This window comes from Felis catus, chromosome D4 (genome assembly GCF_018350175.1).
Source record: "Felis catus isolate Fca126 chromosome D4, F.catus_Fca126_mat1.0, whole genome shotgun sequence".
NCBI classification, from domain to species: domain Eukaryota; kingdom Metazoa; phylum Chordata; class Mammalia; order Carnivora; family Felidae; genus Felis; species Felis catus.
In genome coordinates, this window is record NC_058380.1 from 86,247,649 (window position 1) to 86,269,894 (window position 22,246).

The 22,246-nt window shown below is 56.6% G+C and overlaps 2 protein-coding genes across 3 annotated transcripts in view; one reads left to right on the forward strand and one right to left on the reverse strand.

Moving 5' to 3' along the window:
* Positions 1 to 1,130: 1,130 nt before the first annotated feature.
* On the forward strand, positions 1,131 to 18,529 carry FPGS (folylpolyglutamate synthase). 2 transcript variants are annotated; one of them, XM_023242747.2, is made up of 15 exons: positions 1,131 to 1,449; positions 11,130 to 11,258; positions 11,352 to 11,405; positions 11,490 to 11,554; positions 13,152 to 13,266; positions 13,402 to 13,482; positions 13,575 to 13,636; positions 13,723 to 13,825; positions 14,105 to 14,182; positions 14,444 to 14,591; positions 14,717 to 14,806; positions 15,549 to 15,699; positions 15,953 to 16,028; positions 16,873 to 16,939; positions 17,675 to 18,529. In XM_023242747.2, exons 1-15 carry the CDS (start codon positions 1,303 to 1,305, stop codon positions 18,058 to 18,060), a joined length of 1,752 nt encoding a protein of 583 aa, XP_023098515.1. In that variant the 5' UTR covers positions 1,131 to 1,302; the 3' UTR covers positions 18,061 to 18,529. The 2 variants fall into 2 exon arrangements, with proteins under 2 accessions (XP_023098515.1, XP_003995952.1); XM_003995903.6 differs by lacking the exon at positions 1,131 to 1,449 and adding an exon at positions 9,596 to 9,809.
* A 303-nt stretch (positions 18,530 to 18,832) lies between these two features.
* The window catches only part of ENG (endoglin), a 31,572-nt gene continuing 28,158 nt past the window's right edge, over positions 18,833 to 22,246 (reverse strand). Inside the window, exons 13-15 of the mRNA XM_006939503.4 lie at positions 20,887 to 20,941; positions 19,728 to 19,829; positions 18,833 to 19,598 (exon numbers count right to left, since the gene is read on the reverse strand). Coding sequence (XP_006939565.2) covers positions 19,474 to 19,598; positions 19,728 to 19,829; positions 20,887 to 20,941 — 282 coding nt within the window. The 3' untranslated portion in view covers positions 18,833 to 19,473. The remainder of the gene's footprint in view (positions 19,599 to 19,727; positions 19,830 to 20,886; positions 20,942 to 22,246) is intronic.

The following is a 22,246-nucleotide window of genomic DNA, read 5'->3' on the forward strand; positions in this document are numbered from 1 at the left end:
TGTTCAGGGCAGCCCCGTGGGGGGGAAAGCTGGGAAAAACCTCCCTGGGCTTCCGAAAATTAGAGCAGCTCTTCTCCACCTCCAACACACGTCCAGATCTGTGACTCCCAGGCCGGGGTGGGCGCCTCTAAGCAGGCTGACCGGTGATGCCCACACTGCTGGTTGGCATTCGGGCAGCATGCGCAGGCCTGGATGGAATGCTATGCAGTTGTGGAAAAGGATGTGGACTGGACGTATGCGCGCCGGGACAGAAAGATGTTCCAGAAACAACAGCTGGAAAGAGCAGGCTATAAACTATCTGTTCCCTGAAATCATTGTATAAGAGAAATAATCACATGAAACCGTTACCTAGGGTTTTTCTGGATGGTTTTGTTCCTCGTGTTTCTCTGTTTTCTCCTATTTCCTTGATTAATAATTTTACTCATGCAGTCAAACCATATCTTAAAAAAAAGCAGGCCCTGCAGCTGCTGGCTCTGAGCTCCCCAAACACAGAACACCCCAGAGAGGAGGCCTGGACTAACCAGCCTCCTGTCTGTGGAGGGAGATGCGTGGCCTGGCATAGAAGCTCCCTGAGGGCAGGGCGTTACGGGGCATTACCCTGAGGCAGCTAGAGAAGTGCCTGGCATCTGCGAGTCTCAACTACCACCGGGAGGCAGCCCGCGCAAACAGGTGGTTGAAGAGGCCGTGTGGCATCCGTGAGAAAGGCCTTCACCGGCAACTTTGGGCAGGCCCTCTGTGTCACCCTGCAGGCCAGGAACTCAGTCCGTGTCCTGGCTCCTTTCTGAGCAGATGATTTGGTGAAACACAGCCTCTCCCCCTCAGCAGGCTCTGACTCCTCAGGTCAAGGGTGCCTGGGCTTCCTGCCCCTGCTCTGCGGGGATCCCAGCCTGGCAGGGCCTGAACTGTAAGGGGAGGTGGGCTGTGATGATAAGAGGCCAGATAAGGCCAGCTCTGCTCTGCAGGAAGCCCAACCCAGGGTCTGGAAGTTTCCCAAGTGCCCCCTTCCCTCAGCAACACCCCCCCCCCACCCCCGCGCCCACTCACCTTTAACCTTTGCTAGGTTGTTCTTTAACTAGGGAGATTCATCAGAGAGCTCCCTCCCCGGGCAGATCCCAGAATGAGAGCAGGCACCTATCAGGTAAGACCTTCCTCCCTGCACACGGGGAGGCGCGGGCCATGGGGTGGGGAGAGGGAACCCCCCCTCCCCCGACTCCCCTTCCTTTCTGTGGCCCAGCTGAACCCCGGGCGGGGCAGGCTTGGCAGAAGTGCCCCCAGCCATGAGTCACTTTGTGCCCAGCCCCGATGGGGTGTGGGAAGCCCAGGGATGAAAGGTACCAGGTCCCTGGCTGCCTCCTTAACCGGTGGCTGAGAAGGCGTGCTTGCAAGCAACCAATGGAGCAGCCGGGCCCATCGGGGAGTCTCTTCTCAGCTAACACTGCCTCCTTTCAGGTAGGAGAGCTTGCTTACTTCGGGCAAGTGGCCGGCCTCTTTAAGCTTCCATTTCTTTCTTTTGTGTAATGTATGTAAATATCTCGGGGGGGGGGGGGGGCAAGGCCATCATCAGTGACAGCCCCAGAGGAAAACCTTGTTATCCATAAACCTTGTTCTACAGGCTTGGGGTGATCAGGGGTCCCCCTGTGGACCTCAGTTCCACCTTTTAACTCAGCTGGGGGCTCCACAGAAGCCCCCGCCCACTGTGGTCGTCGGGAGACTTGAGGAAGAGGGGAGGGTCTCCAGAGCATAACTGACGGCAGCCATGGGTGGTGCAGAGGCCCCTCAAGGGTCTTCCTGTGCTCCGGGCACTGTGGATGTGATCCATGACAGGATTTCACCTGATTCGCCTCAGGACTGCTCTGTAAGGAAGGGTTGTCCACTGCAATAATGATAGTAATAATGGTAATGCTCAGCTCATCTAGTGCTTACCATCTGCTGGGCTCTGTGCCCATGTTGTCTCCATTTTCTAGATCTGGAAGGTGTGGTTCCGAGCAGTTAAGGACTTAGCCCGTTAAAGATTTCTAACCTCTGTTCCCATGTGGAGCACTTGCTCTGTGCTCCCGGCCCAGCACCCCCTCATTGTCCCTTATCCCAGCCCTCTGAGGTGTGACACCCATTTTACAGATGAGAAAATGGGGTTCCAAGAAGGGAGGAGACTGGCCCAGGACAGCCCCCACCTTCCAGCCCTGCCCCGGAGAACCCTGGCTAGGGCTTCAGAAGTCCAAGGGAGATCAAATTTCATGTCCTGACAGGCACTAGACAAGGTGCCTGGCCTCATCAAGCCTCAGTTTCCTCTTCTGCTGAATGGGCACACAACAAGTCAGGATGTCCCTGCCTCTCAGGATGGGAGTCTGAATTCCAGGCCAGAACGGCCAGGGCTGCCATCAGTCAGTGTCCCCTGGGGCTGCACACCAGGCCAGGCCACTCTTACCCAGACCCTCCTGACCGATGGAACCTCCTGCCCAGCAGCAGAGGAGGGGCGGCCCCAGATGCCATGGTTTGAGAGCAGTAGCTCCTGAGAGGTCATCTAGGCCCCCTTCCCTTAGAGGCCAAGGACCCTAGGGAGGAGACATGACTTGCCCAGGGTCACATGGTGTGGGTGGGGAGAGAGAACTGAGGGCAGCTCCCCGGGGCTGTGGGGTATTGACATTTCACACGGCATCTCGAGGCAGCAGGGCCTCCTTCTAAAGTAAGAGTCAGCTCAAGGCTAGAGCCCCATTAATCAAATGACCAGGTCACCTCACAGAACACAGGGCAGGTGGGGGGCAGGGTCCAAGGGTGGCCTAGCGCTGGATCTGGGGCCTGGCATTACAGACCCCTGTGAATGACTAAGCTACTTTCCCTATTAGCCCTTTGTTGCCTCCCCTGAGAAATGGGTCCATGCATAAAGATCTCTGCACAGTGCTGATGTCTAGAAAGAATTCATGTTAACTATTATTTAAGGAAATCAAGTCACAGGAGCTCCTGGCCGGCTCGGTCAGGAGAGCATACGACTCTTGATCTCAGAGTCATGAGTTTGAGCCCCATGTAGAGTTTACTTAAAGTTAAAAAAAAAAAAAAAAAGCCAGGATTCCCAAGCTTGACCAGAGAGTCTAAGCAGTAGCCTCTGGGGGTGCCTGATTGGCTCAGCAACTCTTGATCTCGGGATGGTGAGTTTGAGCCCCACGTGGGGTGTAGAGATTACTTTAAATTTCAAAAATAAGTAAAATTGAAAAAATAAATCAGCAGCAGCTGGAATCAAATGGCGCTGGGACTGGGCTGAATCCTTGTTGCGCTACTTGCCAGCTGGTGAGCTTCGCAGGTGATTCTGCACTTCCGGTCCTCAGTTCCTCACCTGTCAAATGGGCTCGGCACAGCACCCGCCAAGGAGGAGAGTCCTACATCTCACACCCCAGGGAGCAGGTGCCGAAGACGATCGCGGTTGCAGAGATAACCAGTTGGAAAAAAAAAAAAAAATTCCACACACTTTTTCCCACTCTGAAAATCGCTAAAACAGCTGCCGTCAGGTCTGAGCAGGGAAGGCCTCGGCCAGCTCAAAGAGCACCCAGGCCCCTGGGGAGGAGGCCAGACTGAAACCAGTCTCTCTGGTGGCCTGGCACACCGCATGGCCTCGCAGCACACAGCTGGTGCTCTCGGAAGGCCCCTCTTGGCCACGAGTGGGGACCCCAGGAATATCTCAGGAACATCCATAAAGCCATGCCCGGTCCCAGGTCACTTCTGGCCCCTTACTGGGCCTCAGTGTCCCCAACTGCTGGACAGATGGCGAGCAGAATGCGGCAAGAAGGTGACGTTTGAGCAGAAACCTGGGATGATGGAGAGTGGGTTGTGGGAACTTTTGGAGGAAGAACGTTCTAGGCAGAGGGAACCACCAGTGCAAAGGCCCTGAGGCTTTGTCCTGTGTTTTCTGTGTGACCTTCGGCTGGCTGAGTAACCAGTCTGTGCCTCAGTTTCCCATCTGTATAATGAGAATCATCACAGTGCTCGAAAAGCTGTTGTGAGGGTCACAGGAACACCTTTAACGCTAAGGGCTCGCTGGACGTGGACCTTTGCAGAGGTGGGTGTGAGCCTGGTGTACCTGAGGACCACAGAGAAGGCCAGCAGGGCTGGGGGCTGCAGGTGATGGTAAGAGATGGGTAGTTCAAAAGCTTGGATTTCATCCTAAATGCAATGGGAAGCCACTGGATGGGTTTAAGCAGAAGAGAGACGAGATCTGATTTTGTTTCTTTTTCGTTTTTTTTAGTGTTTATTTTTGACAGAGAGAGACAGAGAGACAGAGCATGAGCGGGGGGAGGGGCAGAGAGAGAGGGAGACACAGAATCGGAAGCAAGGCTCCAGGTTCCGAGCCGTCAGCACAGAGCCCGATGCGGGGCTCGAACTCACCGACCGCGAGATCATGACCTGAGCCGAAGTCGGAGGCTCAACCGACTGAGCCGCCCAGGCGCCCCTGATTTTCTTTAAAAATGACAGGATGCAGGGCTCCTGGGCGGCTCAGTCGGTGAAGCATCTGACTCTCGATTTCAGCTCAGGTCGTGATCTCATGGTTTGTGAATTCGAGCCCCTGTGTCGGGCTCCGTGCCGACAGTGCAGAGCCTGCTTGGGGCACCCCCCACCTCTCTCTCTCAAAAAAAAAAAAAAAAAAAAAAAGACAGAGAATGCTTGTAGGGGTCAAGCGAGCAGCATCGAGACTAGGGGGCAGACCAGCGGTGGTGGCCTGGAGGGGAGGCAGTGGCCGCTGGGGAGGCCGTAGGGTAGAGAGGATAGGTGTGTGGATGGCTGGGGTTTGGGGGTGAGGGAGAGGGAGAGGGAAACCCACGGTGAGAGCCGCTGGCTGGATGGTGTCCCAGGCTGGGAAGCTCCAGCTGCTTTCAGGGAGGAAACAAGGGAACAAGTGTTAGGGACGGGACCGGCTTAAGACACCCGTGGTCCAGCCTGGGGGAGACGTCAGGAGGCCGCTCGTGTCTGCAGCTCAGTGAAGAGGGGCATTTGACAGCCAGACATCATCCCAGACCTGGGACCCTGGAGAGAGAAGCCTGAGCCCCGGGTCCTCCAGCATGAAGATGCCGAAGGGGGAGGGTGCAGCCAGCTAGAAGGAAGACGCCGAACCAGGGAGGGAGGTGTCAGGGAGGCCCAGAGAGCACAGGGTTTCGGGAAGAAGGGCCTCATCGCCTCGTGACCTGCCACCCAGGATGGAGGGCGATCAACATGGCACGTGGGGCTCTGGACGCAGTTCCAGTTGTTGCCACAGGGTCACTTTTAGAAGTGGAATTGTGGGATCGAAGGGAGGCCTATTTTTAAGGCCCGGGTGCCCTCCCAATAAACCGAAGTCGCAAACACCTTAGTAGCCAGAGTCAGGCTGGGGATTTGGCATGGCCACACACACACATGGAATTCTGTCTAAGGCAAGTTTTCTCCCCCACCCCCCCAAAATTGCAGGAAAGTGTTTTCTTGTAGGTCACAGGATGTAAATAGATATTCAGAGGTGGAAGAGTTCTTGTGTTTATCTGAGGGTCAGACCCCAGAGTGGCTATCAGGCTTCTGCACAAACCTGCCAATGAGCTTGAATCTCCCTTGGTCCCTCGGAAGGGACAGCTGGATCCCTCTAGTCTAGGCTCTCGGGAGTATGGTGGCCTTTGGAGACTCTTGTCCTCAGCGAAACACCCACCCATAGATTTCCCCAGAAATTACAGGCTGGGACACAGCTCGCTTCAGCTCTCACCCTACTAAGGAGGAGACAAGAGTCAGACAGGATCAGAGAGGGGGAGCAAACTGCCCAGGGCCACACAGTGCATTGACAACAGGAAGCCAGGGTCACCAGACAGGTGAGCCTCCATTTCTCCACCTGTAAAATGGGACCGATCTCTAATTCACACAGTATTCAAGAGCATGAAAAGAGATTGCAGTGTCAAGTACAGGGGTGTTTCATAAACGTTAGCTAAAAGCAACCCACTCAAAGAAAGCAAAGGAGAAGGGCACCTGGGTGGCTCAGTCAGTTGAGCATCTGACTCTTAGTCTTGGCTCAGGTCATCTCACAGTGGTGAGTTTGAGCCCCGCATTGGGCTCTGCGCTCACGGCACAGATCCTGCTTGGGATTCTTCCTCTCTCTCTGCCTTTCCCCTGCTTGTGCTCTCTCTGTCTCTCAAAATAAATAAAAACTTGAAAAAAAAAAAAAAAAGCAAAGGAGAAAGGTGTAGGGGAAAGGTATTTCAGGCAAAGGTAAATGTGAGCAAAAGCTTGGAGGTGGAAAACACCAAGGCCGATTCCTAAAATCCTTGCCAGCTGCAGGGATGGTACTCTGCGATGATGGAAGAGGCGGGAGGTGGGCAGAGGCCGGGCTACAGTGATTTTATGGGCTTCATTAATCTTGAGGGCATGATGGGCCAAGAGAGGGGACAGCGACTCAGGCAGATCTGAGTTTAGAAGGTCCATCCTGGGGCCCAGCATGGGGCCTTTGCTGACCTACTGTGTGACCCCAAGCTGTCTCTGTCCCTCTCTGGGCCTCAGTCTCCTGCCCCTTACAGCAGTGAGCTTGGCTCTGATCAGGGTTATGAGGGTTTGCAAATACGTATCTTCCTTTGTGAGTTTCCTTCTTTACTGTCTTCTCACCTTGGACAGGGTGCTCTGCAAACAGGACTGTCATCTGTCCCCTGAACCCAGCGTCTCCAGCACCAAGCCCAGGGTTTGGCACAGAGATGAATGAGTGAATGAATGAATGAATGAATGACATCCTTTCCCTTTGGGAGGGTAGGGGTTAAAGCAGAATCCCTCTGCCCTTGCTCCCCACCCCACACACCTGCAAATCTGCCTCCAGTGGGTGGACATCCACCCACTTGCCAATTTCCTTACGCCTTTCCCCCCCCCCCCCTTTTCTGGCCAGACAATGGCTTTGTTTCTATTGTTCTTTCTGGAGAGCAAGAACGTTTTTCATGCTGGCACCAAAAGGCCAACATTTGTTCTCCAGGTGTATGATGAAGATGCCTTTGATTTTCTCCTTGACACATTTCTGTTTCCTTCTGTGCACATCTGTGACTTTGAAAATAAAAAGCAATGATACAAAGGAGGTTAGCAGCCCCTACATACAAATGGTTTTTAATTATAAGAAAAAGTGCTCAGCATCCTCCAAATGAAATAAATGCAAATAACAACTAGCTTGAGAATCCATTTTTCCACCTATGCAGTTGGCGCGGATCGAAGTTGGCTAAGGTCTGTGTTGGTGAGGAAATGGCTGGCTCACGCCCTGTGGCCCCCCCGCCCCCAGGGTAGAAATGAATCCCGCCCCTTTGGAAGACAATGTGGCAATGTGTGTGGTGTCAGTTGCCAATCACCTTTGACCCAGCAATTGCACTGCGCTTCTTGGAATTCATCCGTCAGATGTGCTCACACATGGAAGAAATGATGAGGGTAAAATGTTACCCATTGCAACATTGCTTGTGATGGCAAAATATTAGAGACCTAAACGTCCATCAGTAGGAGACGGGGCCAAATCCACAGTAGTACTTGCATACCAAGAAGTGCTGTGGCAGCTTCAAGAAAAACAAATTAGCCAGTGGGGCAACTCTTCTGTACTGACACCATCCAAAATAAGGCCCAGGATGTAAAGGTATGTGGAAAACGTACCACGCAGAGTTGTGTATACAGTCTGCTCTCTGCAAGTATAAAATGGAAATCTGTATTTGTATTTGCTTGCAAATGTATAACCGATCTCTGGAGAGATCACAGGAAACCTAACTGGTTGCTTTTGGAGAGGGTAATTAGGATGTGGAGACCTGGCGTGAGAGGGAAGCTTTTCACCGTATAGTTTTTGTACTTCTGACTATTTGAGTGATATGATGATGTAGCATCCATCCAAAAAATCCTAGGACTTAAAAATCAAATAAAAACAGGAAAAGTTTTTTTTTTTTTAAGTTTATTTATTTATTTTGAGAGGAGAGAACGTGAGCAGGTGAGGGGCAGAGGGAGAAGGAGAGAGAGAATCCCAAGCAGGCTCCATGCTGCCAGCACACAGCCTGATGTAGGGCTCAAACCCACGAATTGTGAGATCCTGACCTGAGCCAAAGTCGGAGGCTCAACAGGTTGAGCCACCCGGGCGCCCCAAGATTTTTTTAAAGTAATCTCTACACCCAACATGGGATTCAAACTTGCAACCCCAAGATCAAGAGTTGCGCGCACTACAGACTAAGCCAGCCAGGGGCCCCAAAGGAGAAACATTTAAAGCTCCTTTATGATTGTTTGTATGCAGTTGTTAAATTATACACATGTATATGCGTAGAGAACATTTCATTGATGAAGAAGAAAAGGAAGAAGGAGGAGGAGGAAGAGGAAGAGGAGAAGACCAAGAAAGGAAAGCACCTCTTTATCTCCCATGAGGCCAGCCAGGGAGGGGGCGCCCAGCAGTGATGTGAAAAGCAGAAATCCAGCCAATGGCAGAATCTTCCCAACATGTTATTTGTTTATTTCAAAATCAAACAATCTCTGATAAATATTTAGCCCCAATGCCTGCAGGGAAGAGGGAGGGAGGTGCTGAAATCCCTTCAGTTGTTTAAAATTGTCTTTGGTCTGTGGGAACTTCCCTAGAGGGCCCCATCCCCCACCTCCAAAAAACCAAAACAAGACAAAACAAAACCCACACACCTTTCTGGGACCTTTCAGCTATAAAAAGAGAATCTCCGTGCTACTTTTTCCACGGTAGCAGTTGGGGCCAAGAAGGTCGTAGACAGGAAAAAGTTCTGAAAAGTCCAGAACAAATCCGCCTCACCCACAGCTAGGACAGATTACTGTCCCCGCCCTGGGTGGCTCTCCAACCCACTCTCCACACAAATCTTCCAAAGGGCAAACCTGATCTTGTCATCTTTCTTTAAAACCATTTTATTGTCCAATTTCAATCCAAATTCCTTAGGCTACAAGATCCTGCTGGATCTGGCATTCCGGAGCAACCAGGCCCGACCCAGTGGAAATGCAGTTCCCTCGGGCTAGTTCCCACCCCACCCCTGCCCTCCTCCAGCCGCTCCCCTTCCCTCTTCAGTCCTTTGCTTTTCAACACGGCGTTCCCTCCCTACGCCTGGAAACCTCTCCCCCGACCAGCTCCGCTACCTCGCGGACTCGGCCTCATCCCCAGGCCTCTGCCAGGATGCCGCTTCTTCCAGGACGCCTTCCCAGGCTGCCCAGGGACGGTAGGGGCCCCAATAGCGTAGGAGCTTGGGGTTTGGTGTATTGCCTCGCAATCGGGCTGTCAGATTCAGAAGTGCAGGGGCCAAATACCTGCAGCCTGCGGTCTCTGCTTTAAACTGCGACATTTTGGGGCTTGAATTCAATGACCTCCACACAAGTGTAAGCTAGCTCCGTCTTCCATCCGGACTCATAGTTGGTTCTGGCAGAGCACCAGGCTGAGGATTGCAGACTGGGACTGTTTTGGGGGTGTGGCCGGGTCCTGGAGATTCTCAGTGCTTGCAGAGGGAGCCTGGGAAGCGTGCCCCTCACAAACAGGGGCGAAACACTCCGGCCAGCCCCGGCGCCTGCCCCTCACAAGTATGGCATCCTGCGGATTCTTATTGGTCCTGGAGGACTCCCTGGGCAGCGCTGATTGGCTAACGGCGGGGGCGAGGCGAGGCGAGGCGAGGCGGGGCGGGGCGGGGCGTCGCGTCTCCGGCCCGGCCTAAAGTGCGGCTGCGGGCACCGGGACTATGTCGCAGGCACGCCGCCACCTGCGACCCGCTCTTTTCCTGGCGGCGGTTTCTGCGCGCGTTGCAACTACCGGGGTAGCGGCTCGGCGAGGGTTGAGCGCGTGGCCCGCGCCGCAGGAGCCCGGCATGGAGTATCAGGTATCAGGTGTCGGGCGGGCCGGCGGGGGAGGGGGGGGTCGTACGACGACACGTGGGTCGGGCCTGAGTCACTGACCGGGAGCCGGGCTGTGAGGGACTCGGGGGCGGGGACAGTCTGGAGCCCGGGGGTGGGGACATGGACCAGGAAGTTGGGCCTGGTCCGCGGGTTCTGGGAATTCTGAGGCTGAAGTGTCCCCGCCTTAGAGAATGGGAAAGGGCTCCCACTGATAGGGGAAAGAGGTCCATTGTCTCCGGAGTCCCAACTAGCAGGTGGGCGGTGGGAGGAGAAAGAGTTCTAGGAGTTCAGACTTGAGAGATCTAGGAGTTTATTTATTTATTTTGAATTGTTTATTTAAATAAACTCTACACCTAACGGGAGGCTCGAACTCATGACCCCGAGGTGAAGAGTCACATGCTCTCTAGACTGAGCCAGTCAGGCGTCCCAAGTGATCCAGGAGTTTAGATCTGGGGTTGGAGTCTCCAGGAATCAGGGCATGAAGATCCAAGTGCCTAGAATTGGAGCTCTGGCAGGCAGGAATCGGTGGCATTGGTGGGGGCAAGAATCTGGAAAGCGGAAAGTTTCCACCTGGCTCTGTTGCAGGGGTTGATTTCCACAGATCACACCTGATGCCTGCCAGGCAGGTGGTAGTTTAATGGGCGTGGAGCCTCCGACCGGTTATTGAAGCCCTAAGGGGAAATAAATAGCATCTCCACTCTAACCCCCAGTGTAGACTCTCCTGAGGCTGTACCTACCCACCTTTCTGACTGGTGACTCCCCGCATACCCTGTCTTCCTTAAGGGCTCCTTCTCTTCCCCACCTGGTTGCTTCAAGCAGCTCTTCTTTGGGTCAGAATGTGGAACCCCAATCCTCAGGATTGGGCATGGAAGCCTCCAGGGATGCCTGGTTCTAATTCCTCCAGTTCTAAGACCCCAGCCTTCTGTGGTTCTGCTCCTGACTCCCCTCACCCGCCCCTCCCCCCCTCCAAGTTTAAGGACCAGTATAGCAGTGGACCTCATTGCAAGGAGTGAGGATCCGGAAGCCCGAATTGGGAACGGGAAGCACGGCTTCTCCCGTTCCAAGGAACCTGCCTTGCCTGACATTCCTGGGTGGGGCCGATCAGCTTCAGGCTCCCATCGCTGCCAGAGCTGGAAAGACGCCGCTTCTCCCTCACACGTGCCTAACCTCTAGGCTGGGGCAACAGGGCTGGCATTGATTGGTAGGCTTAGTGCCCTGGCTTGGCCATTGATGCCCTGGGGGTCCTCTGTTTCTGTGGACCCCTGGTTAGTCTTAACCTGCTGCCTGGGGACTGTGGTTGCCAGGACGCTGTGCGCGCACTGAACACCCTGCAGACCAATGCTGGCTATCTGGAGCAGGTAAAGCGCCAGCGGGGTGACCCTCAGGCACAGCTGGAAGCCATGAAGCTGTACTTGGCACGGAGTGGGCTGCAGGTAAGGATGCGCAGGGCCTGTGACGGCCCCCTGCCCCACCCCCATCCCCTTTCTAGGAGTCTTGTGGCTGAGATGGTTGTCTGTATGTCTCAGGTGGAAGACTTGGACCAGCTGAACATCATTCACGTCACTGGGACCAAGGGGAAGGTGAGGGATGGGACTCAGGGGTCGGCTATCTACTTGATGGGGTGGTAGGGTCCAGCCTGCCCAAACAAGACGTTTTCTTTCTAGGGTTCCACTTGTGCCTTTACTGAACGTATTCTCCGAAGCTATGGCCTGAAGACAGGATTCTTTAGGTACTGAGGTGTGGCAAAATTTGGGATCCCTTAGCTCTCGGCGGTGGGGGGGTGGGGGGGGGCCGGCTATGGAACCAGCTAGCAGGAGCTCAGCTTCCTGTCTCTCTGCCCAGTGTGGATTTGTGCAGTAAGCATCCCATTAGCATTAGTGACCTCAGTTTAACATATTGTCCAAGTTTGTGGCAATCTTTAATTTTCATTGTGAAACAAATTTGGGGGAGGGGCAAGGACTTGACTATGTAAGCTAAATATGTAGCTTCATCAGGCATCTTTTTATTAACTTAAATTTCATGTACAGTTTTTATTTTATTTATTAAAATATTTTTTTTCAATATTTATTTTTGAGAGGCAGAGCATGACGTGGGGAGGGGCAGAGAGAGCCAGGGAGGCACAGAATCTGAAGCAGGCTCCAGGCTCTGAGCTGTCAGCACGGAGCCCCACGCGGGGCTCGAGCTCATGAACCATGAGATCATGACCTGAGCCGAAGTCGGACGCTTAACCCACTGAGCCACCCAGGTGCCCCTCCGTGTCCAGCTTTTAAATCACAGAGAAATCTTGATCAATTCAGACGTCTTTGCAGTAAGGAGCAGAAAACCTGGCTTGGAAGGGTATAAACGATGAGGTGGTTTGTGAAATCCGAGGCAAGGATTCCCTTCTGCCCGGCCTGCCTCAGCTGCTATTTGCCCTTGATGTAGCACCTCCTCATGGTTGCACTCAGGCACCCAAACTCACACCTGAGGATGGGGTGTGGCCTAGATATGGGTCCCTCCTCCCTGGGCTGCACCTGCCCCTCCTTAGCTGGTCACCTGTAAAGCAGGTTAATGTGATGCTCAGTTGCTCAGAATTTGCTCCTTGGGTTGGGGGCACTTAAGATTTTTGCTTCCTTTTATTTTACCGGTTCCATCAAGTGACTTTCTGTAAGCGGCTTCTTTTCACAGTTCTTTGTTCAGAATAAAGAAATACAGAGAAGGACTCAGAATGTGAGAGAGGCTTGCAGGATTCAAATATGAGCTGACGGTCTCTCTTCTAAAACAATTTTTGGGCTACAAACCCCGGCCTTTGACTTTGGCCCCCGTAGCCTCGTGGGCTGGCCTGGGGATGCAGCCTGACCACCCAGATGGGCCTTGCCCTTGAGGGCTGGAAGACGACATTGCGGGGGCAGATGTCAGCAGAGTGACTGATGGGTGTGTGGCGGGTAGAGCACAGGGAGCTGTTGGAGCCTGGAGCACATCCCTGATCAGCCGGGTGGGGGGGTCCTTTCTCCTTTTCTGGAGGAGGCACCATCTCAGTCAAGGCCTGTGGAGTGAGCCGGGTGGTGGGGAGGGTGGGTGGGCTGGGCTGGAGGAACTCAAAATAGGCCAGAGGGGCTGGGGCACAGGGAACTGTTGGGATGCGGGAGAGGTGACACACAGGCCCGTGGCATCAGCCCCACCAGGGCCTGGGAGGCTGGGTGAGGAGCCTGGGACTCTGCAGGGCAGAGGAAAATCCTAGAAGGGCTATCGGCAGGGCAGTGACATGGTCAGAGTTGGGTCTCTGAAGACGGACGGGTCTGAGGGGCTCGGGAAGGGAGTCCTGACGACTACAGGTGTCCCGGCAGCTCTCCCCACCTGGTGCAGGTGCGGGAGCGGATCCGCATCAACGGGCAGCCCATAAGCCCTGAGCTCTTCACCAAGCACTTCTGGCCCCTCTACCACCGGCTGGAGGAGACCAAGGTGCCCATGCAGGAGGGCTGGTGGGTGGGCAGGGCAGGGGTGCTGGGGAGCCCCGGAGGGTGCTGTGTGTCCCGGGACCCCATCTCCCCAGAGCAGAGGTGGCAGGGCCCCAGGCCGACGTGTTCTCGTCCACAGGACAGCAGCAGCTATGTCTCCATGCCCGCCTACTTCCGCTTCCTCACGCTCATGGCCTTCCACGTCTTCCTCCAAGAGAAGGTACGTGCCCACCCCCCAGAGTCCTGTGTCTGAGGGGAATCCCAGCAGGCCGGGTGCCCCGGGTCCCTGACATGCCGTCTGATCCTTTGTAGGTGGACCTGGCAGTGGTGGAGGTGGGCATTGGTGGCGCTTACGACTGCACCAACATCATCAGGTGAGGGCAGCTGCTTGGGGAGAAGGACGGTGGCCGTGAGCCCAGGGCCGGGGCGACACGGTCACGGCCCCCCCTGTCTTCTGCAGGAAGCCTGCGGTGTGTGGCATCTCCTCTCTTGGCATCGACCACACCAGCATTCTGGGGGACACAGTGGAGGAGATCGCGTGGCAGAAAGGGGGCATCTTCAAGGTGACCGGGCAGCCCTGGGGAGGGGAGGTACATGGACGATCTGGGCCTGGCCCTCCAGGCTCAGGAAAGCGGGGCTGGGGCAGGGTAATCTGTGTCCTGACTCGGGATAAGGTCTTGGGCGTCAGGGGGGCTTCGTGTGTGGCTGTAGCAAGAGCCCTGCCTCTGGCCTTAGTGTCCCCTCGAGGGGTTCCCATTGGCCCTACGGACAGAGGCTGAGTGAGCTGCCCGGAGATAGAGGCCCCTCAGCAGCTCGCCTCACCCACTCCCTCTCCTCCGCAGCGTGGCGTCCCCGCCTTCACCGTGCTCCAGCCTGACGGTCCCCTGGCCGTGCTGAGGGACCGGGCCCAGCAGATCTCAGTGAGTCCGGAGGCACTGGGGCAGGGCTGGCAGCTGACTGGGGAGGCACGTTATCCTTTTGGGCCTCAGTTTGCCCATCTGTGCAGTGAGGGGCAGCTGCTCGTCCAGCTGGAGCACATCTTGGTTCTCCAAGGAACAGGGCTTGGTGGGTTCTGGTGGATGGGGAAAGATGGAAGGGCCGACAGCGTCAAGGAGGGGAGCTCCTGGCCGAGGCAGCTGCAGCAGCACCCCCTGACCGGCGGTCGGCCATCTCCTTGGCAGTGTCCTCTCTACCTGTGCCCACCACTGGAAGCCCTGGAGGAAGGGGGGCCGCCGCTGACCCTGGGCCTGGAGGGAGAGCACCAGCGGTCCAATGCCGCCTTGGCCTTGCAACTGGCTCGCTGCTGGCTACAGCAGAAGGACTACCGGGGTAAGTGGGCAGGCAGTGGCTGGACGGGCGGGCTCGTGGGTAGGGGACAGGTGGAGACTGCCTCTGAAGGTCCCGTGCACACGCAGTCCCACGCAGCAGGCCCTCCCCCCTCCCTCGCTCCTCAGGCATCGGGGAGCTGAAGGTGTCCAGGCCCAGTCTCTTGCGGCAGATGCCCCTGGCGCCCGTGTTCCAGCCCACGACCCACATGCGGCATGGTGAGTTGGACCTGCCCGCCCAGCCAGGCCCCTTCAGATGTCTGTTCGAGTTTGCTGTTTTGAGAGATGGGGGCAATCAGGGGTGGTGCCCAGGACAAAGGACTCTGAAGTCAGTAAGCTTCCCTGACTTTGAGTTCATGGACTCCGAGCCTCAGTTTTCCCACCTGCCAAATGAGGTGATGATGGGACCCGCTGTGAGGTGGCATGAGTGGGGGGCTGAGGCCAGGGCCTGGTGGGTTTGCGATGTAGTGCCCTGCCAGAGGCACCTGCTGTTAGTGTCCTTCTCGTCTTCATTCTCGTAAGACCATGAGGTTCTTGAATGGTGACATTGTCTGGCTTCTTGTTTCCCCCCCCCACCAAGACTTGCAGCACATAGTAGGCGCTCACAGCCGCCAAACCCTGTTAGCAGGTGATTCCAGTGTGCCCACTGTGTGCCAGGCCCCATATCAGGGCCATGACAGTCCTGCAGCTAGGCGCCTCACATCCCAGCACGCTTGTTCAATGGGTTAGGGCTCTCTGCCTCCATGTAATAGGGGACTAATATATGGTAGTCCCCTCTCAGGTCTGCCTGGAAGATTCCATTAGATGAGGCAGCCCAAGAGGTGATCCTAGTGCCTGGCACCTAACGCTGCTAAGAAGCTTCTTGGCTCATCAGCTAACCCCCTCTGAGCAGCGGCGGCCCTGTGGGTGGGTTGGTGTGTGCGAGGACTAGGGTGGGAGACGGCTGCCTTGCCCCCTCCAGGGCTTCGGGACACGGAGTGGCTGGGCCGGACGCAGGTGCTGCGGCGCGGGCCCCTCACCTGGTACCTGGATGGCGCGCACACCGCCAGCAGCATGCAGGCCTGCGTGCGCTGGTTCCGCCAGGCGCTGCACCGCCGCCCGAGGCCAAGCCGGTGAGCTTCGGGCAGGGGCGGGGCCTCGGGGAAGGGTGGGCGGGACCGGGCCGGTGGGGGGGGCGGGGCCTCAGGGGACAGGGTCAGGGTCAAGACTGGGCCAGTAGAGGGGGCAGAGGGGCGAGACTGGGGACCCTGCTGGGACTGGATCCGCGGGGGAAGTGGGGTAGTTTCTGGAGGAAGGATGGGGTGGGGCCCGCGAAGAAGCCTGGGAGGTACGTGGCTCCGACCTGCCTCCTCTCCCCTCTCCCAGCGGCTCTGAGGTGCTTGTCCTGCTTTTCAACTCCACCGGAGACCGGGATCCTGCAGCGCTGCTGAAGATGCTGCAGGTGAGGGGCCAGCGGGGGGGTGGGCGGCAGGCCGACTAGCCCACCTTCTGGCTGTCGCGTCCCCAGGGGTGCCTTCATCCCTGAGCCTCTGTTTCTTCAACTATAAAATGAGGCTCCCGCGAACCGAACTGAGGATCAAACGTAAAAGCACCCACATGTTCGTAGCCAAGTCTAGTCCCAGGTCACTGTCGTCATCCTCCCGGGTCAGGCTCGCGCCCAGGGTTAGAGGAGGGACTAGGTAGTAGCCTGAGGCGTAAGCCGTGGACTCACTGGTCGTGGCTCTTCAGACATTAGCATGTGACTCTGGACAAAAGTGGCATTTTCACTGGGCTTCATTCAGTTCGCCTTTCCAGAAAACGGGGGTGCTACCAAGGTGACGTGCTTACTGACTTTGGTTTAAGGAATTTCCAGGTTATAGAGCAGGTAGGGGCCCTGCTCTGCTCAGGGAAACTGAGGCTGCCCTCGGCTGTCAGGGCTGAAGTGGTTCCTAGGGATCACTTCCTGTTTCACAGACCAGGAGGCTGAAGCTGTTCACCTGTTGTGCAGACAAAGCCTTTCCCCATCCTGGACTTGAGACGTGCTCAGTAGCTGGGTGATCTTAAGCAAGTACCCCCCGCCCTGCCTCTGTTTCCCTGTCTGTACAGTGGGGTCTTGCTGCCCAGGCCACCGGCCTGCAGGGTATATTGAGATAGATGGGCCGCGGAAGTGCTATGGCTGGGTTTATACAGCACGACGCCAGTTCAGCCGGGGTGAGGGCATCTCCAGGGATGGGGACGTGTGGGGGCCTGGGGGCGGGGCCCTCTCTCAGGGCTCTGACACCAAGTTTTTCCTCTCGGCCTTGTAGCCCTGTCAGTTTGACTATGCTGTTTTCTGCCCTAACCTGACAGAGGTCTCAACTGTTGGCAATGCAGGTAAGAGGTGACAGGATGGTCCCTGAAAGTGGGCGGGGGGGGGGGGGGGGGCATTGCACTGCTTAAGGCCCTTAGGTGGACTCCTCTGTTGGTGACAGTGGGGGCTTCTGAATTGGAGGTCCGGGGTAGGAGCTAGATTTGGATACATTTTGGATATTGTGGCCACAGTACCGACAAAAGAATTACCGGGGAGAACCGTTTTCAAAATGCAGGTTGCAACTCACTGGTGGTTTGAAAATCAATTTAGTGGGTGTCAAAGCGACACTTTGTTTTAACGAAGTAGAACATGCGTGTGCCTCCTGTACAAAGAGTAGGTACTGTTTTATGAGGATTCTGTTTCAGACAGTATCCACCTAGGTGAGTACTGTGGGTCACGTTCAAAAAAAATTAGAAGAGCATAAAAAAATACAGATCCCCAGCATCCGACTGCCGGGGAGAGTTCAGGGATGTGCATTTCTACTTATGCCGGCCCCCGTGATGGACGCTGCTTTGCAGATGAAGGCAACGAGACGAGGGTGGGGAGATGTGCTGGGGGGGGGGGGGGCAGAAGCCCCAGCTTTGAAGCTAAACCACCTGGCCCTGCTTCCTCCCGGCTCTGGGACAGCGGGCAAGACACGGAACCCTTCTGCACCTTAGTTTCCTCATAGCATTGCCCGGCGCGAGGACCCGGGATGCGTGTACAGGGCCTGGCGTTAAGCAGGCGCGCACAGCAGGTGTCCCCTGTCGCCCATCCAGACCAGCAGAACTTCATGGTGACCCTGGACCAGGTGTTGCTCCGCTGCCTTGCACACCAACAGCACTGGAGCCGCCTGGACGAGGAGCAGGCGGGCCCGGAGCCTGGTGAGCCCACATCCTCGCTGCTGGCTCCCCACCCGCCCGAGCCCCGTAGCACCAGCTCCCTGGTCTTCAGCTGCATCTCCCACGCCTTGCTGTGGATCAGTCAAGGCCGGGACCCTGTCTTCCAGCCACCCAGTCCCCCGCAGGGCCTCTTCGCCCACCCTGTGGCAGGCAGCGGGGCCGGCGTGCTCCGTGAGGCTGCCGCCATCCACGTGCTGGTCACCGGCAGCCTGCACCTGGTGGGCGGCGTCCTGAAGCTGCTGGAGCCGGCCCTGTCCCAGTAGCCCAGGCAGTGGGGGTGGAAGTGGGGGCCTCCCACACCTGCCCTGCGTCTCTCCACAAGCTGCTACGTTAGGTGCCTTTTGTTTTTTGCTTTTCTGATGGTCTAGACTGGCCCAGGGACCCAGGCTTTAGGCAGCAAGAGAGAGGGCTGGAGGTGGGAGGCTGAGATGGGCCATCCTCTGTCTCTGAGCCTAGGGTGCCTCTGGCCTCTTCTTCCTCCCGGCTGAGAGAGCCAGAGGGCTTCCTGGTTGTCCCGCCGTCGTGGTTAGGCCTGACCACGCAGCCCACCTCCCCTCCCACCCTGCCTGCTTCCTGGCCCAGGCCTAGGATCCTGCTGGGTGCTGGTTGACAGATTCCCTCCTCCTCGTGGCCTTCTGGGAAAGAGACGGCTCCCGCCTGGGGCCCCCTAGGGACAGAGGATGGCTGGAGACAATTAAAGCCTTTAACTTTTTTAAAAAAAGAAATGGCAAACGTTTGCCTCTTGATTTCTAGTTCCCTCAGCACATAAATAGGGGCCTACAGGGGGTACCGGAACTGGATTGTGTAGGAGCCCACGCTGGGCTGTCTGAAATGAGAACACTGGACTGATGTCCATCGGCCACAGACCTCCCCACAGAGCCCTCGTTACAGATGAGGGAGCCGTGGCTGGCTGAAAGCCGTGGGATGCGCCCCCTTAGTCCCACAGCCAGTCACGTGGCAGGTGCAGGATTTGAACCCAGAGCTGTGCCCTCCCCACCCGTTGTAGGTTTCCCACCCCTTCGCCCAGCCCAGCACTCATTTCATGGTCTAATTTATTGGGGGTGAGTATACAGGGGGTGGGTCCAGGCCAGACAGTTGGGCCACTCCCCATCTAATGCCTGCCTGCCTTGGGGGTCTCCGTGTGACAGTTGCAGGGAGGAGCTAGGCTCCCCCGGTCCCAGGCTGGGCACCCCTAGGCTTCTTGTTTCCTTGCCAGAGTAGTGCCAGTCCAGGTGTGGAGGCCGCTGGGAGCAGGTCCGGGTGGCTCTGAGCTGGCCTAGGTGAGTCTGTTTCTCCCCTCCCACCCAGCCCAGGTCGCCAAGTGCTGGATCCGGGTTAAAAATTACAGGGACTTGGTTTCTACAACAGTGTGGACTTATAGGGCAGTGGTCTCTCTCTCCGTGGTCCTGGGCGGCCGTACTCCAGGCCCACTGGGTTTGAAGGTTCGGTGGGGTGGGGGGACCCCAAGGTGTTCCAAGCTGGTGCCCCCTCTGGCAGCAGGCCTCTGAGAGGGAGGCAGGAGGGGTGGGTGCAGAGGGCACGGTCCATCCTTGGTCGAGTGCAGCGGTTGGGGTCCCGGGATAAGTTCACGGCCAGTGGTTCCCAGCTGGTGGCTGCTCAGTCTCTCTTGCTGGGCAAGGGCTGGCTCGGGGGCCCCCAGGTCTCCAGGCGGGGCACTACGCCATGCTGCTGGTGGAGCAGGGGGTGCTCTGGGTGCTCCCGATGCTGTGGTTGGTGCTACTGCTTTCTGAGGAGGCCGGGGCGGCCACCGCCACCACGGGCTCCCGCTTGCCGGGGGGACCTGGGGGCAGGGGCGGAGGTCAGGGCCCCGGCCGGGGCTCCCCGCTCCCCCAGAGGCTTCCCCGGGCTCCCCCAGGTGATGGTGGTAGAGGGGTCCTGAGCACTCATGGTGGGGGCCTGGGATACTCACGCGTGTGCGAGTAGATGTACCAGAGTGCAGCGGTGAGCAGGGCCCCGATAAGGAAGGCGCCAAAGGTGATGCCCAGCACGGCGGGCAGGACGAGGCCTTTGTCTATGCGCGCAAGGGAAGGGTGGCCGCAGTCAGCACTGTGGCCTCCTCCCTGGCCCCCTACCCTGTTGTGCCGGCCAGGAGCACAGATTTGGGGAGGTGGGGAGGTCAGCCCCAGCTCTGCCACTGACTCTGACTTCTCTGAGCCTCAGTCTCCTCATCTAGCAAATGGATTCATCATACTCATGCCTGGCACTAAGCCATGGTTGTTCTGACCGTTCACCCAGAGGGCCCAGCCAGGCCTTTGGTCCATGCCTCTGCCTTCCAGGGCTGATGGAGATGCGTTTTTAGGGAGAACAGATGGTATAATCTGAGCCAAGAGTGAGTGAGGCCTGGGAGTGCAGAGCCTGCCCCACCCTACTGTGGGACCTTGGGTCAATCCCTGCGCCTCTCTGAGCCCCGTACTACGGTCGTGATGGGTGAGGGCACTCTGTTCTTGGGTTTTCCCAAGCCTCGTTCCATCGACACTCTGGCTTCCTGTGTGACTATGGGCCTCCTCTTGGACCTTTAAGCTCCCATCTATGCAGTGGGGTAATTAGGCCTGCTCTCTTGGTATGGGCTGGGGTTGGGGGCTCCATCCTGGCCCAGGTGGGGTGGCAAGGAAGCAGGTGCCCCCCCCCCCGACCTCTGTCCCCAGTGTCAGTGACCTCCTCTGCCTAGCGGGGGCCTGGGCCCAAAGGGAATTAACAAGGAGCCTGGAGCATGCTGGGCTGAAGGAGCATCCTCCGCATGGGGGGGCCAGCCCCATCCCAATGTGCCTTCTGCCTCATTTGATTCTAGGACCCCCCACCACACACACACACACAGCAAGGTCAGCTAGCAACCATGGACATTTGGAAGATCTAAATGCCTGGGATCTGGTCCACCGGGTAGTCAAGAGCAAAGACTTTCTATCTAGAAGATGCGGCGTGGATCCTACTCTAGGCTTCTGGGGACCCTTCTGCCCTCCTCCCAGGGCTGCTCTTTCTGGGGTCCTCTCTGCATGTCTGTGTCATACCCCTCTGGGCCATCCAGCAGGCCCTACTCTGGCCTCAGCCCCCGGAACCCTAGAGGGACTCACCAGGCAGGCCAGGGCTGACGATGTTCAGACGCATAGAAATAGTCCTGTGGACTTCCTGGAGGAGGAAGAGAGAGTGGTGAATGAATGGCGCAGTCTGCAGGAGGCAGCTTCAGGGCTTGTTCCCTGGCTCTGTGATCCTGGCCCGTCACAACGCACCCTGGGGCCTTGGCTGTGGATCCCATCCCACCACTTTCTAGCTGGGAGCCTTTGGGTAAGTCCTGGGAGATCTGTACTGAGGGAGGGTGGATGGCCCTTTGCTGCTACTGGGATGTTCCCTGGGAGGCTCCTGACTCCCATGAGGATTGTGGGGTCACTCTGGCCTGCATCTGTGACACTTGTCAACACCTGGGAGAAATGAGCCAGGTCAGCCCAGAGGCCCATGCCCACTGAGTCTAGGGTGGAGAGGCCCACTCAGGAGTGGCTCAGAGGCTTTCCTAGCTTCATAACAACCAGAGAGGTTTCTAATCCTGGAGATCCTTCTGTGTGCCAGGGCCTGGGGGTGTGTGTGTCCAGAGCTGTGTGCCTGAGAACGGGGATCCCCACTGGACGGTGAAAGAGAAAATCAGGATTTTGTGTCCTTTATCTTAACCCCTCTTTGCTGAGATTTGTTTAATGTAGTGGCATTGGTGACTGTGCCACATGGAAAGAGGGCTAAGTCTGGGTGGGTAGATTGATGGATGACCGGGTGGGACGGTAGGAGGCTGATGTCTGGCTGGGATGGTGGAAGGACTACGGATGAATGATTGGGATGATGAGAAGTGTCAATTGATGAATGGATGACTAGGTGGGATGGTGGAAGGCAGGATGGATGAACATAGATGGGTGCTGGAAGGATGCATGGATGGAAGAAAGGAAGAGTGAGTGGTTGTTGGAAGGATGGATGGTGGAAAGATGAAGGGAAGAAAAATGGCCGAAGAAAGGAAGGATGGATAGGTGGAAGAAAGAAAGGAAAGATGGGAGGACAGATGGTGGGTGGATGGATGGATGGAATGATGGCTGATGGAAGGAAGGCCAGACAGAAGGATGGATGGAAGAACAGATGGGTGGATGGTAGAAGGATGAGTAGATGGAAGGATTGATGGATAGATGGAAAAAAGGAGAGATGGATAGAAGAAAGGAACGATGGATGGATGGAAGGAAGGATGGATGGGGGCAGCAGCAAATCCTACTAATGTCCGAGATACAGCAAAGCCATCAGACGGCAGCAGGGTGGCACAAAGAGTACCCTTGGTAGCCAGAAGCCACACGCCAGTCTGGTTCTGCCCCTTGCCAGCTGCTCCCATAACGTGGGCTGTCACATCCCTTCCTGGAAATCCTGGGCCCGAAGCCACCCTTGAAGCTGAGCTTGGCTCAGCCTCCA

What these genes read in the sequence shown, in the direction of transcription:
- FPGS (XM_023242747.2), top strand. Translation starts at nt 1,303, where the DNA reads ATGGGGTGTGGGAAGCCCAGGGATGAAAGGTACCAGGTCCCTGGCTGC. An exon ending in ACAGCAGAAGGACTACCGGG is followed by an intron (nt 14,592 to 14,716) that starts GTAAGTGGGCAG and finishes CTCGCTCCTCAG; the next exon opens with GCATCGGGGAGCTGAAGGTG. An exon ending in CTCAACTGTTGGCAATGCAG is followed by an intron (nt 16,940 to 17,674) that starts GTAAGAGGTGAC and finishes TCGCCCATCCAG; the next exon opens with ACCAGCAGAACTTCATGGTG.